The 14,755-nt window shown below is 41.9% G+C and overlaps 1 protein-coding gene across 1 annotated transcript; it reads left to right on the top strand.

Annotated features, from left to right (window-relative positions):
* Window positions 1–1,200: 1,200 nt before the first annotated feature.
* fbxo46 (F-box protein 46) lies at window positions 1,201–14,225 on the top strand. The gene is made up of 3 exons (XM_014980812.2): window positions 1,201–1,628; window positions 9,416–10,016; window positions 10,722–14,225. The coding sequence occupies exons 2-3, from the start codon at window positions 9,540–9,542 to the stop codon at window positions 12,519–12,521; spliced, it is 2,277 nt and encodes a 758-aa protein (XP_014836298.2). The 5' UTR covers window positions 1,201–1,628; window positions 9,416–9,539; the 3' UTR covers window positions 12,522–14,225.
* Window positions 14,226–14,755: the final 530 nt, after the last annotated feature.

Here is a 14,755-nt window from a genome sequence, read left to right as displayed (position 1 = left end):
ATATTAAAATAAAAAAGGTGAAATATGGGCTATAATAAAGTGTAGGTAATAATCAAAAATTGCAGTGTATTGAGGGCCAATAGTGAAGAAATAGGATGTTTTTCTTACAATATTGATGAAGAAAGAAAAGAAACTAATTAAGGAGAGTACCAGGAGGCCCAAGATCACAGCAACACTGAAGGAGCTGCAGGAATTTCTGCCCAATGGTGACTGTGTTCAACATGACATCATTCTTCTGTATTCTTCAAATGTCTGAACTAAGCAGTAAAACATCCAGGCCTGGCTAAAATCTCCCAGAACCTAGTGAGATAATGTTGTATACAGTCTGATGTAGTCATACTTTAATTTTTAGCACCATAATTCTAAAAGGTTTTTCTTGGCAGAGAAGCAACTCTCTTCTCTGCATCACAAAAAATTACTGTGAAATAATGGTAGTGGCAGCATCATGTAGTGAGGTAACCGCATCAGATGGAACATTATTTTTAAATAAAATTATGGATTGCTTCAGAATCAGTTTGGATCCAAAACAGTCCGTTGTTTGCTACAAAGCTAGTGAGAAGGATCAATTTCATTTCTCAGCTTTGCTGTAAAATTAAAGAAAAATCATCAACAACAACAGGGTCTTTTCATCAGGAAAAAAAAAAGTTTTGGAATAAAATCTGACATAAAATTTGTGGATCTTTAGAGTTTTGTGCACAAAAGAAGTCTGCCATAATCTGATAATACTGGGAAACTTTAATAAGATAGACTGAGTTGCTATTACCAGAAAAATGAAAGGTGATTTTTTATTTTATTTTAAGTGCTCCAATAAAGTATCAGGTAAATAACTGTGGAGACTTGACAATGCAAATCACTGCAACTTTTTAAATTTTAACCTAACAGATTTGTTTATCTTTCAGTTAAATTGTGCAGGATTTATTACTGGTTGAAAAGTTTTTTAGTAACACAAACCTATAACGTTGATGAAACAATAAAAAGGAGTCTAATAAAGATGTTTCTCTCTCTAATAACGTGTGAATTTTATGGAGAACGAACGTACGCCATGTTAGTGTGGCTTTCAGTTTTCCCACCTGTTTTTGACACAGTGACCTTTAGATGCTGGGGTGTCACAGTGTGGCCGGTGTGGAGTCCGTGGGGCAGTGGAGAGGGAGGGCGCTGAGCACACACCATATATGGGCACACCACCGACTCTGAGCTGCTATTGGCTGATGGACTTATGCAGCTGCTTGTCAACAAGATGGCCTTCCTCCTCTCGCCGTTTTAACACAGATTATTTTGGTATCCCCGAGAACATACTGTGAAAGCCTGTGACACTTCTAGATAGACAGCGGAAGAGAGATTGCTGTGAGACCTGGTTTGACGTACGGTCAAGTGGATTCTCTTCAGGGAACTGACAGGCTGAAATGCTGCGATAGTGGCTAGTATTAAGCAAGGTTGATAAACCAGAAAGTAGCTGTGGGCTAATGTCGACGTTAGCCTGCTAGCTGGTTAGCCTAGCTACGTGGACTCGGATAGTCAACTCGTGTCACCTGTATTAGACTAGTTTGGTTGGAAGAAAACACGGCTAACAAGGACTTGTCACCGACCTTCTGCTCATCGTGGGCTTTCCGTGTAGAACAACCTACCAGGTATTTCTACTCCCACAGCATAAATTAAAGTCTTTTTTTAATCGAAGCTTGCTAGCAGAGGAAAGCTCTGTTATAATATTCTGCAGGTAAGTTGTGTTGTCCAGTTAGCTAGCTCGTTAGCTCAAGAGGGGTTTGTTTTTCTATAACTTCATCTTTGTCTACACCGAAGTGAATAATCGATTTAAAAAAGCTGACTTGAACAGATGTGTGTTAATTAAATACTGTAGTTCTCTAGTTTTTGTTTGACTTCTGGTCTGCTGGGTATTTATGTCCCAGCGACGCTCTGCTAGCTCACTGCTTAAATAGCTGGTAGTTGGTTAAAGACATTTAAATTTAATGTTGGGTAAAAATAATCTCCTTTGGCTTTGGTTTTGCTCGTCTTTGGTATTGTTGCCCCATCTCTCCTTATAACTGTCACGTCAGATGTAGATGTCGTTTCAACTTGTGTCCAATATATTTTGCAAAGTTAACACATTTACCCAAAGAGTGAGCTGCGGGCCTTCGTTTTTGACTAAGAAACTTTAGTCACAGTGAGGACAACAATCTGACATTTTTTGTGCATCGACTTTTTAACGTGCTCCTGTCACGATGTGTGGTTCTCTCCAAGAAAACAACTGCGATCCAATCTTTAGTGTTGTGCATGTTGGTTAAGATCTTGAAGAGGTCTTCTGTAATCAAACAGCTATTCAGGTGCTTTTTACAGCAAGTTAAAACTGCTTACTAGACATTCTGTAAAACTTGGATTCTGAAAAGATCACTTGTAGAACAACGCCCACTTGGTCAGTTCTTTCATTTTTTTGCTCTGAATAATAGTCTAATCGAGATAAAAACCTACCCTCCCAATCTTCCAAGCCCACATGCCTCAAGTGACATCTCATTACCCCAAAGACTCTTTTTAGTCTGTTCACTTTTTTCTTTTGTACACATAATTTATTTATGGTTTTAACAAAATTCCACTTTCTTTTGTGTTTGTTTACATTCCGTACAGTTGTCTTATGCCTAAATTTGGCAAAAAAAGATGTGAAAACAGTTTATGAATTAGCCTGAAGTTATTGACAATAAAGGGTTGGTCAGAACTTCTGACTCAGCTGCTGTTAACCGAAAACGACTGCCTGTCATCAGAGTCGTAGTCATTCCATTTGACAGCAGAATGAGGATGGGAGAGGAGAAAAATCCCATTACTCAACCGTAACAAAACGAGTTAATTTAAAGTATTATGATTTCACATTGCATGCAGTTCAACTGTGCTGCCAAATCATATTGTGATTTAATATGAAATAATCTCAGTTTGACATTTATCGTACTCATTTTCTGAGTGGCAAATATACATAGAAAACAATCGGATGATATAATTCTTGACATAATACAAAGGACTTTACATCATTTTGAGTTTCACCATCTGCCCATCATGACTTTGGGTTCATTTGTCAGAAATTGTGTCTGTGGTACTCGCGTGTTTCAGAGTGGGAGTGGCCGATGTGGTGATTTTATGTTCTTAAGAATTAGAAAATGTTGACAAACTGCCAAAAGAAGGAAGCTGTAAAATTATCTCCAAAAATATTCTATGGAGTTCCGGTTATGCTGCTGTTCAAACGCACAAGTTTCATTCATTTAACGGGAATATAAAATAACATATAGAAAGTATATTTTAATATATGAATATTTGTATTTGTTGTTCTAAAATGATGTTAAACACTGATGATCGGCCTATTTTGGGAAACAGACTAATACTCGGCTGTGTTTTATGATAAATTGTACTTGTACTGAGAGATTGTTTTCTACCCAAATGCTTGCCTACATAAATGAATGTATACTTTCAGGAAAATCAGTTTCTGTCCCAGTATTTGACCTTATTGCTTTCTTAGTGTAAGTATGTGTGGACGCAGCCCTCTCTCTGAGTGGTTTGATGTCATTTATTTAGACGGTGCGTGACTGAAGCTCCTCTCTGGAGGTCAATACAACAGATCACTGTGCTGACACAGAAGTGTTACTGGAGGACTTATCGAGGTTTGTGACGATATTTCTGAACGGACATGCTGCCACTCACTCTCACACACAGTCAGAGACGGCCGTGTAGGCTGGCGGTCACTCTTCCCAGGTGTCGTCTCCCGTTCCTGATCCGACTGCTGGAGCGACGCGCTCCACTCTATTGTTCTGTCACCGGTGAGCTAAACAAACGGCCTGCTGGGCGTTCATCTGCTGTTACATTGTCTTCAAAGACACACAGGCAGAGGGAAACTTTGTAAAGTTTTTTTTTTGTCTTTCTTTCTTTTTTGTGGGTCGTGCCAGCTTGATTGGTGGATTTATGGCTGCGGTCCGCACATTGACATGAATGAAATGCCTCAGAGCGTGACCGTCTAACGGACACAACTGAGAGTTATTCTTCAGCTTGTTTTCTTTTTTAACCATTTGGTTCTTATTAACTCGAGACGCCCTAAAATTATGATCAAACATGTAGAAATGATTGCTTGAATTCCTTATCCAACCTGCCAAGTTTTATAGGTGTTAAACAAGGATATAGTTGTCTGAACACACCCACCCAGCAAAGGAGGTAGCGAAGTGCAAATAAGGAGAGGGTGATTAAAGGAAGCGATGGTGTCCAGAGAAAAACCCGAGCCGAAAAAAATTAAAATTTCATGTTTCTAGTGTTTGTTTTTGAATAGGTGAAAACTATTTATCTTTCTTCTAATATTAGTCTGACTGAAACTGTATGTAGATCCAGACCATCAATCTCAGATTGACTGATCAATTTTCAGTTTGGAAAGATATGTTGTTTTAGGATCTAAACACTGGAAACCTGATTTAAATTAATATCCGGCACAGCTGTTACAATTGATATTTTCTGAATCGTTCATTGTGATGCTGGTGAAATTTCTAGAAAGATGCTAACAGTAACATCTTTGAAAATGTTGGAAGTTGAACAAAAAGCGGGCTTTCACCGTAGAACCTTTTGTGTTTTTGTGTCATCTGAAAGTTTCTGATGGTTTGAAGGAAGCTTCTGTGTGTGTCGTGGCTATTTTGCAATCAGAAGCTCCTCCTCAGTCTTCAGGACATTGGAGGAATGTTGCACTCTGTATTATCGATTAACTTTACTGACATAGGTTGGATAACAAATACCTTCTCTCTGATCCAATTAACACATCCCGTTTGAGGTGAATACACACTGTTAAGTTTGATTTGACCTATTATAGACATCTAACTGTAAACCAACCCCAGCCCTTGCTGAATAATGTGCCTCTGCATTTTGGGCTTTCCTGGTTGATGAGTCTGCAAACTTGGCAGACTGCATGCTTCCATGCGTCGGTGTGTGGAACCAGTTAATTGCTGGAAACGTACAGAAAAATCTTCATTCTCTCTTGACAGTCTGTCAGACAGGTTGGGTTTCTAACGATTAAGCCTGCAGAGTCGCTGTAGCTCTACTGGCTGCTGCTGAGCTTGGACAGGATTTGATGGATTAGGTTGTTGCAGAAAGCTTAATTCAAACCCAGACTCTTATTTGCAGAGATTCATTTGAGGAGTAAACGATGCATAAAGTACATGTGTAAAAGTCCCTCATCTGTTACTTGGGGTCTAACTTTAAATTGTGTGAAATATTAGAGACAAAAGATAAATATCCCTTCAGCTGTCTGGGTTTGAGGCACACTGCACAAAATGTCACAGTCCCTTTTCAGAACTTGGACTCATTTAGAAGAAACTTTCCTCATTTAATAAAGTCTATATGTCAAAGTCTATATGTCAGACTTGGGCCATTATTAGATTTTCACACTACAACCTATAGTAGACATTTCATGGTTTAAGAATATCACAGTAAATGTTGCAGATATGTATGACATGATCTAATTACTTTTTCCTACTGTGTCAAATTAATAACATATTTATTATTACACTTTTGTGTTTTAGCACTTGGATTTTAAGAAAATATTATAGAGTTAACATTGACTTAATTGAAAAAGTACTACCTACACCTGATATTGGCTGGTAATAATTCGTCTGAACATTCCTGCAGTTGGCTGCTGTACCATAATAAAAATGATAGGTGGCTCACTTTTTGTGCTTGTTTTCCCCAACTGGAAGTATTTCTAAGCAGCCTTATTAGTTTATGCTGCGTTCCATTTATCTTGGATCTGGGTTTGATCAGACCTGAGGTAACATCGTTCTATTTAAGTTGGAATTTCAAAAGGGCAACTTTCTGTAAGAGGATTATTGTACCTCTTATAATCATCATTTTGCTTTCTAGAACTACAATGTTCCAAAAATCACGTAACATTGAGTTTTAGATGCACTCTTACATGTGTAAAATAAACAAGTATCCACCACATTTTATTGGTATTTAAGCGAGGAGCGGCCATAATGACGTGCAAATTCGACCTTACAAGTTGTAAAGACCGTAGTCGGAGTTGCTCCCTGTTTTATAGTGGAAAATCCGACTTTAAAGGGCGTTCCAGATGATTTTTCCAACTCGGAATGTAATTTCCAAGTTCAGAGAGCAACTGGATCTAATCAGCCAGCTGACCAGCAGTATGTAGGAACACAATTATTCCTGCTGTCTGGAGTGAAATGGCTGCTTTGACTTTCTGCTGTTAATTAAAACAAACTTTAAACCATTAGAACTGTAGCGGTTACTTTTTTAAAACCTTGTATATCTTGATGCCAATAGACAGTCCATGCTTATTTCTAATGATGAGAATTAATATTCTGTACTGCTACCAGGCATTTCTATTTCTGTGGGTTCTTGTATTGTGCTAGCAGTCAAAGTGTTGCCTTTCACTCTTAAATGTTTATGTTGCCAGGTGACATTTAATTGCTGAAGCTAAAGTATTCTGTAATCCTAAATGTTTTAGAATTTTTTTGGCTTTTAAACTGTTGTACCCCTATTTAGTCATGTTTGCAGAGAGAAAGTTTTGAACCTTTTTCTCATTCAAAAGCAGATTATTTAATTTAAGAGGACGTGCCAATGTTTAAACAGAATACGGTTTGATTCCGTGCCAGATTCCTTTTAATTTTCATGTTGTCATCGAGATAATATCTCATCTACTGCCAAGTTCCCAGAAAAGCAAAAGCCAATAGTTCTCTTCTGGCTGTCTTTCATGATAGGACCAACATATTGCATGAATCTGTGGTTATCATGGTGGATAAGAAAGAGTTGGAGAATAAAACTAGTTGTGACTAGTCCAATCCCTGAAGAAAATGCAGTAAAAAAGCCTCTTCAGCCTCTTTGCTACAGTATAATCTGTCTGCTCTTAGATGAGTTGTTGCTGTGTGATTATAGAGGAAGCATTTATGTTGCTACACCACACTGTGTGGGAGGTGTTTGCTTTTTGCGCCTCTCTGAGCCAATCCATTAGTCCAACTGTATAACGCACCACCCATGCAGTGTGTTACACAGAAAAGAACAAGTGACCCTTACGCATACGTGTCAAATTAGCTCTAAAATGGCCCAAACAGGCGGCTCAAGTTTCCTCCTGAATGCGGGAATCGTTCATTAAATAGCCCAGCTGATCAACTTTTCATTTAGAGCAAGACTGTGTGAATTGTTTTTCTCATTTTGAGACTCTTTTTCACAGCATTGTATTGAGTCAGTGTTGAAGAATATTTTTTTTTCTTCCCGTTTACCTTAAGACTAAACTGTAATAGTTTCCTCATGAATAATGAACCCTTGTTCAGAGGGAGCAGTTAATACAAAAGGAAAGTTTCAGATCCAACAGAGCTAATAAAATTTATTGATCTCGATTTTTCCAGGTTTACTCTATACTAGGCATATTGGCACTAAAATCTGTCAGAACAGGGTGTTCAATACAGTCAGACTAACAGGTAGGGTTGGGGTTATATCTTGTGAAAAATCTTTTTATCGTAATGACAAAAAAAAAAATTCTGAATGTCTAAAGCCCCCAAAACTGACAGTATAGCCAGCTGCAGTCACCTTTTCTATTTCTCCACTGTTGATTACAAAAGAGCTTCAATAAATCTGTCAAAATGATTAAATGCAGGTGCTCTGTCTTGATTTAAAGATGAAAATGCCAATTATTTACATAACCGATGTCCTGAAGAAGCCCATTTTGATATATTTTTTTGTTTTTCTTAAGAGCTGTGTGTGTTTGTTGAGCTTTGACTGCTGTCAACCAACTAAACAGGCTCTTTACAAGTGAATTATCTTATCGCATGCCTTTTTAAGTGGTTAATCGTGACTTTTTCTCATTTAGGTTCAGTAAAGTTATTCTCTAAAATGGTCCTTTTACTTGTAGTAGAAAGTGGTCTTGTCTCTCTGAGCTTATTGAAGGTGTAAATCAAGTTTTTGAGGTGAAAGTTAAATCATAACCAGAGACCTGGCAGCTGTTTTAGCAGACTTCAGCATTTTAAAGCAGCTCAGACTAAAAATATTCATATCGGTGAGATTTAAGGCCATGTTGGCATGCAATGACTTGTCAGTTCACTGTCATGAACGGAGTAAATGTTTTGATTTTACAACATTTGTGCAGATGGTATGAAAACTACGGTGGCAGAATGTAGATCAGATGAGGCTCCACAGAGAAACGGGAGTTAACTAGTTAACCTCATTTACTTTTCCAGTGAACTCGCAGCAATATGACCTCGTTTTGCCAAAGATAATGGAGCCCACCAACAATAATTTAACCTCATTTGGAAAAATTCAAAGCTTTAAGAAGCGAACTACATTTTTTTAAAAATCTGATATTTGTTAATGTCATTTTTTAAAATTTTTTTTAGAAAAGTTGATCCAGATTTGGCTTTAATTATATAAATGGTAACTTTGAACTTTATTGTTTTTATTTTTAAGAGTTGTGGATCATCTTAGGGCAAATAGAGTAAGTGCAAACAGTTTACCAGCGTCGCTTCGTCTGTCCCCAAGTATGCTGGCCCGTCCCTGGCATACCCTGCAGCCGCCCTTGCTACAGAAGCAAATGATGCCGGGTGAACAGAAAAGCTCCACCTCGTTCTGTAGTATAGCCAGCAAGGAAGAGGTGAGGATAGCAACAACGGTTTCACTCCTATCCCCCCCCCCTGCCGCTGCTTTCTAAAAATAGGTCCAGCATATGCCTGGATGCTCCTCCCTGTGTTGCCTCCTATTAAGTCAAGACCTCTTTGAAATGCTGAGATGCAGAGAGAGGGTGAGGAGGATCCATTTGGTGCTTTTGTGCTCAATCGTTCATCCCTTTCATCTTGAAACCCGAAATGCAATCCCTTTAATTTAATCTGGAGACCATGGAGTGAGGGAGATGGTCTTGTTGCACAGAAGTGAATGCAACTACTGATTAAATTTGGCCAACGTCTGAAGCAGAGGATTTGTGACTGGCGTCTGTAAGAGTGTGATGTTGTCTCTTCTAAACACTAGTGGTTGCACTGGGGCTTGCAATGCTTTCAGACTGTTTGATTACTTGAGGACAACTATGCAGTAGAGCCTCGATTAGTTATTGATCATGTAATTTAATCCCTCTGCAGGTGAGCTTTTTTAATCTGCACTTTTAAATTGATAAAATGTGTAGTTTTCACAATCATTTCTGTCACTCCATCCCTTCATGTATTTACAGGGTGTCTATGCATCCTTAGAAAGTCTTAAAAAAAAAACGCCATGATTTGTAGATGTACTTTCAGTATTTAATATTTTTGTAGTTTGTTTTTAATTGTATTTTTTGTATTTCTGTTCAATTTTCATTTCATACAGGTCTTAAATTTCATGCATAATGCTTTTAAAATGGTCTTAAGTCTTTAATTTGAGTTAGTGGAAACTGCAGGATCCCTGATTTGACCTTTTTTCTGTTTTCTTGATGCAGGTTTTATGCCCGGTGTTGGTCTTGGTGCCAGTCTGGTGGCTACTGGAACAGAGACGAACGATGAGCGCTCCTGGTGTTTGCTGGCCAGCATAGATGCAGATATGCCACGGTGGTCCTCATCCTGATGGACCGAGACACCTTCTCCCACATCCGGCTGTGGTGCCCTCGCCCCTTCGGCACCTACTCCCAGAACAAAGCTCGGAGTCCAGGCTCGGGGGGCAACAGTGGAGGAGCCAGTGGGGCAGGTTCCCCCTCGGTCTGCAAGGCTGAGCTCTCGCAAGGTGCCAGGAGGACGCCAGAAGAAAGTGAAGATGTAGGGATGATAGTTGGCGGTAGGGAGGGAAAGGAGGAGGAGGATGTGGGGTCAGAGAACACGCCACCTGAACCTGAGCTTGAATCTGGCGCCATTACACAAGCCCAGGCCCCTCAGCCTCCTCCTGCTCCACCCTCGCCACCAACTACAGGGTCTCAGATGCAAGATGGGCGTGTGCTGTTGGACACCTGGTATGTTATCAAACCAGGGAACACAAAGGAGAAGATTGCCTTTTTTGTTGCACACCAGTTGAGTGGAGCAGGCCAGCCCAGACCGAGTGCCATGAAGGTGAGAACCTAACAGAGGGGTGCATGTCTCTCTTTTACATGTCTTCTTCAGAGATTTTCATGTAGTTTCCTTCAGTGGTCCTTGGTGTAGTGCCACCACAGGTGAGGAGAACAGGTTTTCCAGAGTGTTTAGTTCATTTGAAGCAAAACTGTTTATCAGGAAGAAACCTCCAGCAGATCCAGGATCAGTACCAGGAACATTTTCCACAACCGAAAGACAGAGCAGAATGCACTAAAAGAAACAGAACTGATGTAGGATTATGTTCTATGTTAATGAAAGTAAAAGGTTAATAGCAGAAAATGCACAACAATTAGTTGATGACAGCATTATTTCAGCTAGTGCCCTCCTCCAGGAAGGTGCCAAAGTCAGACAGAATGCCAGATCAGGAGTAGCTTCTATGGAGAGAAAAACATAAAATAAAACATTAATGTGCAAATTTAGTCTCTGCATCTTGCAATCACACAGGACTGCTTGTATTTCACAGACCACATGCATTCAAATATATTTGACTATATCTGTATGGCTTTCCACCATCCTTTGATTTATGAGTGACTACAGTTGAAGAGATATCATTCAAGGTTATTACAATGTATATAGACAGTACTGTAGCTAATGATCACCATCACACTATCTAGCGCTATCAGAATGTTGTGTAGCTATAAAATTGTGTGTGGCCTCTAATTAAATCATTTTCTGTTTCCACAGGTTAAAGGTAACTGGGCAACAGATTGCAGTAAAGCCAAAAGACGAAGGCGGTGCTCATCCTACGACCCTCCAACACGCTCCCAAGCGCCGACTCCTGACACCTCCATACGACCTCCAAGCCCTGATGAGCTACCATTAGGTGTGAATGAGACAGATCTGCTTTCTGTGGCTGAGATGGTTGCCTTGGTGGAGCAGAGGACCGCCATGGCCCTTCAGGGCATTGTGGCAGTTCATTCAAACCAGCACCACCACCAGTCGCTAACCACCACTCATAGTCAGGGCTTCCCCCCCAACCAACATACTCTGCTCCGAGGTACAGTCTCCGACCCTTCTCCCATGCTGTTTGAATCAAACAGCTCAGACAGTCAAGCCGCTAGCGAATCCCAAAAGCCATCATCTCCAATCCAGACGGACCAGGAGTTCGAGGAGGAGCAGGAGTCGTACAGGGTGGCTCAGGCCATCGCACACTTTGAATCTCAGACCCTTGAGAATCGCCTCCATCTGGGTTCTGGATCTGGAGTACCCTCAAATAATCAAAACGGAGATGGGGAGCTCAGAAGAGGGGACACTGTAACACCACCTCCACCACCCAACCACACCCATGGGGAGGTGAGGATAGCTTTCAGAGTGTCAAATATGGACCCGCGCTCACAACTGGAGCCAGCTGGCCGGTCCCGCTGTATGTTTATGAGCTGTGGTGGGGGGAGTAACCAGGCAGCTGCCAGGGCCAAAGAGAAAATCACCTGTGACTTGTACCAGCTCGTCAGTCCGTCTTCAAGAGATCCCAGTAGTCTGCTGCTTGCCGCCACAGCTTCCACCCCCAAACCAGACGGAGATCTCCATCAAGACAATCCGTCCTGCGGCACCCCGGACCTCAACCAGGAACTCTCCACAGGAGAGAAGAAAGGGGGTGTCGGGAGGGAACGAGTGACCGGGTTCCATGTGGAGGTTGTGGTGACGGGTGCTGTGGACCAGTGTGTCTTCTACGGCAAGGACAGCACAGAGAATGTGCAGGAGGAAACGGTGTGTTTCGCAATGCCTACAGCGGGAGGGGGTGGTGGTGGTGTTGGCAGCTCAACTGACCCATCATCAGACGATCCCCCTCCTGGACAGCTCTTTTTCCTTCAGTCCCCTAGGGGACCAGAGGACGATATAACTGCAAAGACATCTGGCAGTGGTGCAGGAATGTGCTCTTTGGACTGCGCCAACAACAACAGTCCTGGCACAGGGGTAACAGTGGGCTCAGTGGAGCGGGCGACACGTCCAGACTCCCCTGGTGTCAGGGAGGACTGCTCTGACCCTTCGCTGTGTCGCCTTTACCGCCATGTGTCCCACGACTTCCTGGAGATCCGGTTTCAGATCCAGCGGCTCCTCGAGCCAAGACAGTACATGTTGCTGCTCCCCGACCACATCATGGTGAACATCTTCAGCTACCTACCCACCCGCTCTCTAGCGGCCCTTAAGTGCACCTGCCACTACTTTAAGGCACTGATCGAAACCTACGGGGTGCACGCGGTGGACTCACGCTGGAACCAGGACCCCCTCTACAGAGACGACCCATGCAAACAGTGCAAGCGTCAGTATGAGCGTGGGGACGTTTCTTTGTGCCGCTGGCACCCCAAACCTTACCACCATGACCTGCCTTACGGACGTTCCTACTGGATGTGTTGCCGCCGTACGGACAAGGACACTCCGGGTTGCCGGGTTGGGCTCCATGACAACAACTGGGTGCAGCAGCCTGCCGACGGCTCCCAGCCCATCCGCACCAAGAGGGAAGAACGGAGAGAGGAGGCCAGGTAGAGGGTGCAAACCAAGACTCGTCTCATTGCATACCTCCTCCCGTCTCTCCATCACTGGTCTGAGAACTGGGGTACAGAGAGGGCAACGGGGGAGGAATCAGCACTCCAAGACTGTTTGCTTGTCTCCTCTTCTTTCTCCTTCTTTCTCTCAATAGAGAGAGGTTGAGATCTGAAGAAGAAAGCGAAGCATCACACTCCTTGCCTTTTTATTTCTCTTTCCAACTGCTCCAGAATCCTTCTCTCCCCCCTAGAGTGGCTAATAAAAGTTTGTACACCAGGGTTGGGGTCCTCTCCTGCTGCTATCAGTCTCGTCTCTGAGGGGGTTCTGTTTAAATATGCACATGGATGTTGCAGTAGGCGATTTTATGTAAAAACGTTGCAGTGTTTTGGATTGAGATTAGCATTCATAAAGTGACGTATAGAAATGTAATGCCCACCAGCGTGCTTTCAGCTCCCAACACGTGGCCCGCGTTGTTTTTCCCCAAGCATCCATGTTTAGCTGTACAGACGGGCTTCAAGGGACATGTAAAACCTTTCAGTGCAGAATGTTTTGAGTTATTACAGAAATGTGATTGTATAAAGCAAACTTGATTCTTTTTTTTTCCCGGTTGTACAAGATGCCATTTGTAGCTGTCCTGCACCATGCATTTCTCTGTTCTGAATGTGCTGTAATGATGTATTAAGTTGATCAGTCCCCTGCTGATGCTGCTGAACTTACTGCTCGTCACTGATGCTCATTCTGAGTCATTGGTGCCCCCCCCCTTCAAGTCCAGGTTTCGGAGAGCCGCCCGGTTGTTGTTGCGGAGCGGACCCTGACCTTGCTGACCAGCCATAAATGGGAGCCACTGTCTGGTTTACAGAGAATTGTGGGAGACAGACTTGAATGGGATTTAAAAAGAGAAACTAGATGTCACTTTGGAAAGGCCTGATGTCACTTTGTATGGTTTGATTGATTCTTTTTGCTTGTTTTGCCATTTTTTTTGTTTTTGTTTGTTTTTATTGGGTTTTTGTGTCTGAATGTTTGCTGTTGTATTTGCTTTTATTCATGAGGACTGTGTTCTTCGTGTATCAGTCTGTCATCCTACTGAAGTTTTTTTTTTTTTTTAAATATGCCATCTTTATTTTAACCCTCGCCCTCCAAAACCCTTCTTTTATCCTTCCCTCCACCTCAACAGAGCCATCATTCATACTTTGAAGTGTGTTCAACTATCCACCACAAACACCAGAAACTCTCTATACCAGCTTCCAGCCTTAAAAGCCCCCCTACCTCTTACCCCACCCTTCTGGAGACCGAGGCATCAGATACCTCACGGATGATCGGAACACAACAAAGTTGCACAGTTTTCCAATGTTTCACACACTCCATCCAGCTCCACTGGGTCCACTTAAATTATTGCGCGTACAAGAACAGTGCCTGGTGATGGCTCTGACTTTTCAATACTGGGGGAGGGGGCAATAAAAAATGGAATCTATTTATCTTTGCCCTCTCCTCCTTTGCTTTTAACCTCCCTCCCCATCCTTGCAAGCTGACAGACTGGACATTGAAGAACTGATGTGATGAATGATGCTGAAACTCTGCATGGAGATGAGAAGATGGTTGGGTAGTCATGGGAGAACTCTGTAGGTTGCAGATGTGTACAATGCTAATGGGAAGTATCTGCTTAAATAAAACAGAAGTGATGATTAAAACTGGAAATCTGAACCACTACCTGGTATGTCTGCTTTTTATACGCTGATCCACATTGCTCGTTTTCTAAGTTGTCATGGGTGGGTGCAGCTAGGTGGTTCCCAGCCACTTACAGTTCGCATTGATTTCTTGTAAACCAAAGTTTTAATGTGTGGGATAAACTTTATTAATGCATTTATGAGCTACTTAAACTTTCTCTCCTTCACACCTTTAGGAATGACTGATTGGATCAGAGTGTAACCAGATGCTTTAATGGCATTTGTATCTGATAACGGGTTCTGTTAAATCTGATCATTAAAGCTGCAGGGATGAAATTTATGTACCTCTGAAGCTGCAGTAAGCTTGTGAACTTTTCCCTGTGCTGTTTCAAAGATTTTACATATGGTGGCAACACAAAGTTGTATAAATAATCTGAAGTGCTTATGTGCAGCTCCCCTAAACCATTACGTTGTAGAACCGGTCTTTTTTGAGGTACGTCTCTACCACTTATGTAGACAAATGTTTTTTTGTTGTGCTTTATGAAATGGTTCATGTTCAGTCCAATTGGA

Source organism: Poecilia mexicana, unplaced genomic scaffold (genome assembly GCF_051168715.1).
Source record: "Poecilia mexicana isolate PSO_F unplaced genomic scaffold, ASM5116871v1 scaffold_13, whole genome shotgun sequence".
Taxonomy (NCBI): domain Eukaryota; kingdom Metazoa; phylum Chordata; class Actinopteri; order Cyprinodontiformes; family Poeciliidae; genus Poecilia; species Poecilia mexicana.
This window is presented reverse-complemented; position numbering and strand designations above follow the sequence as displayed.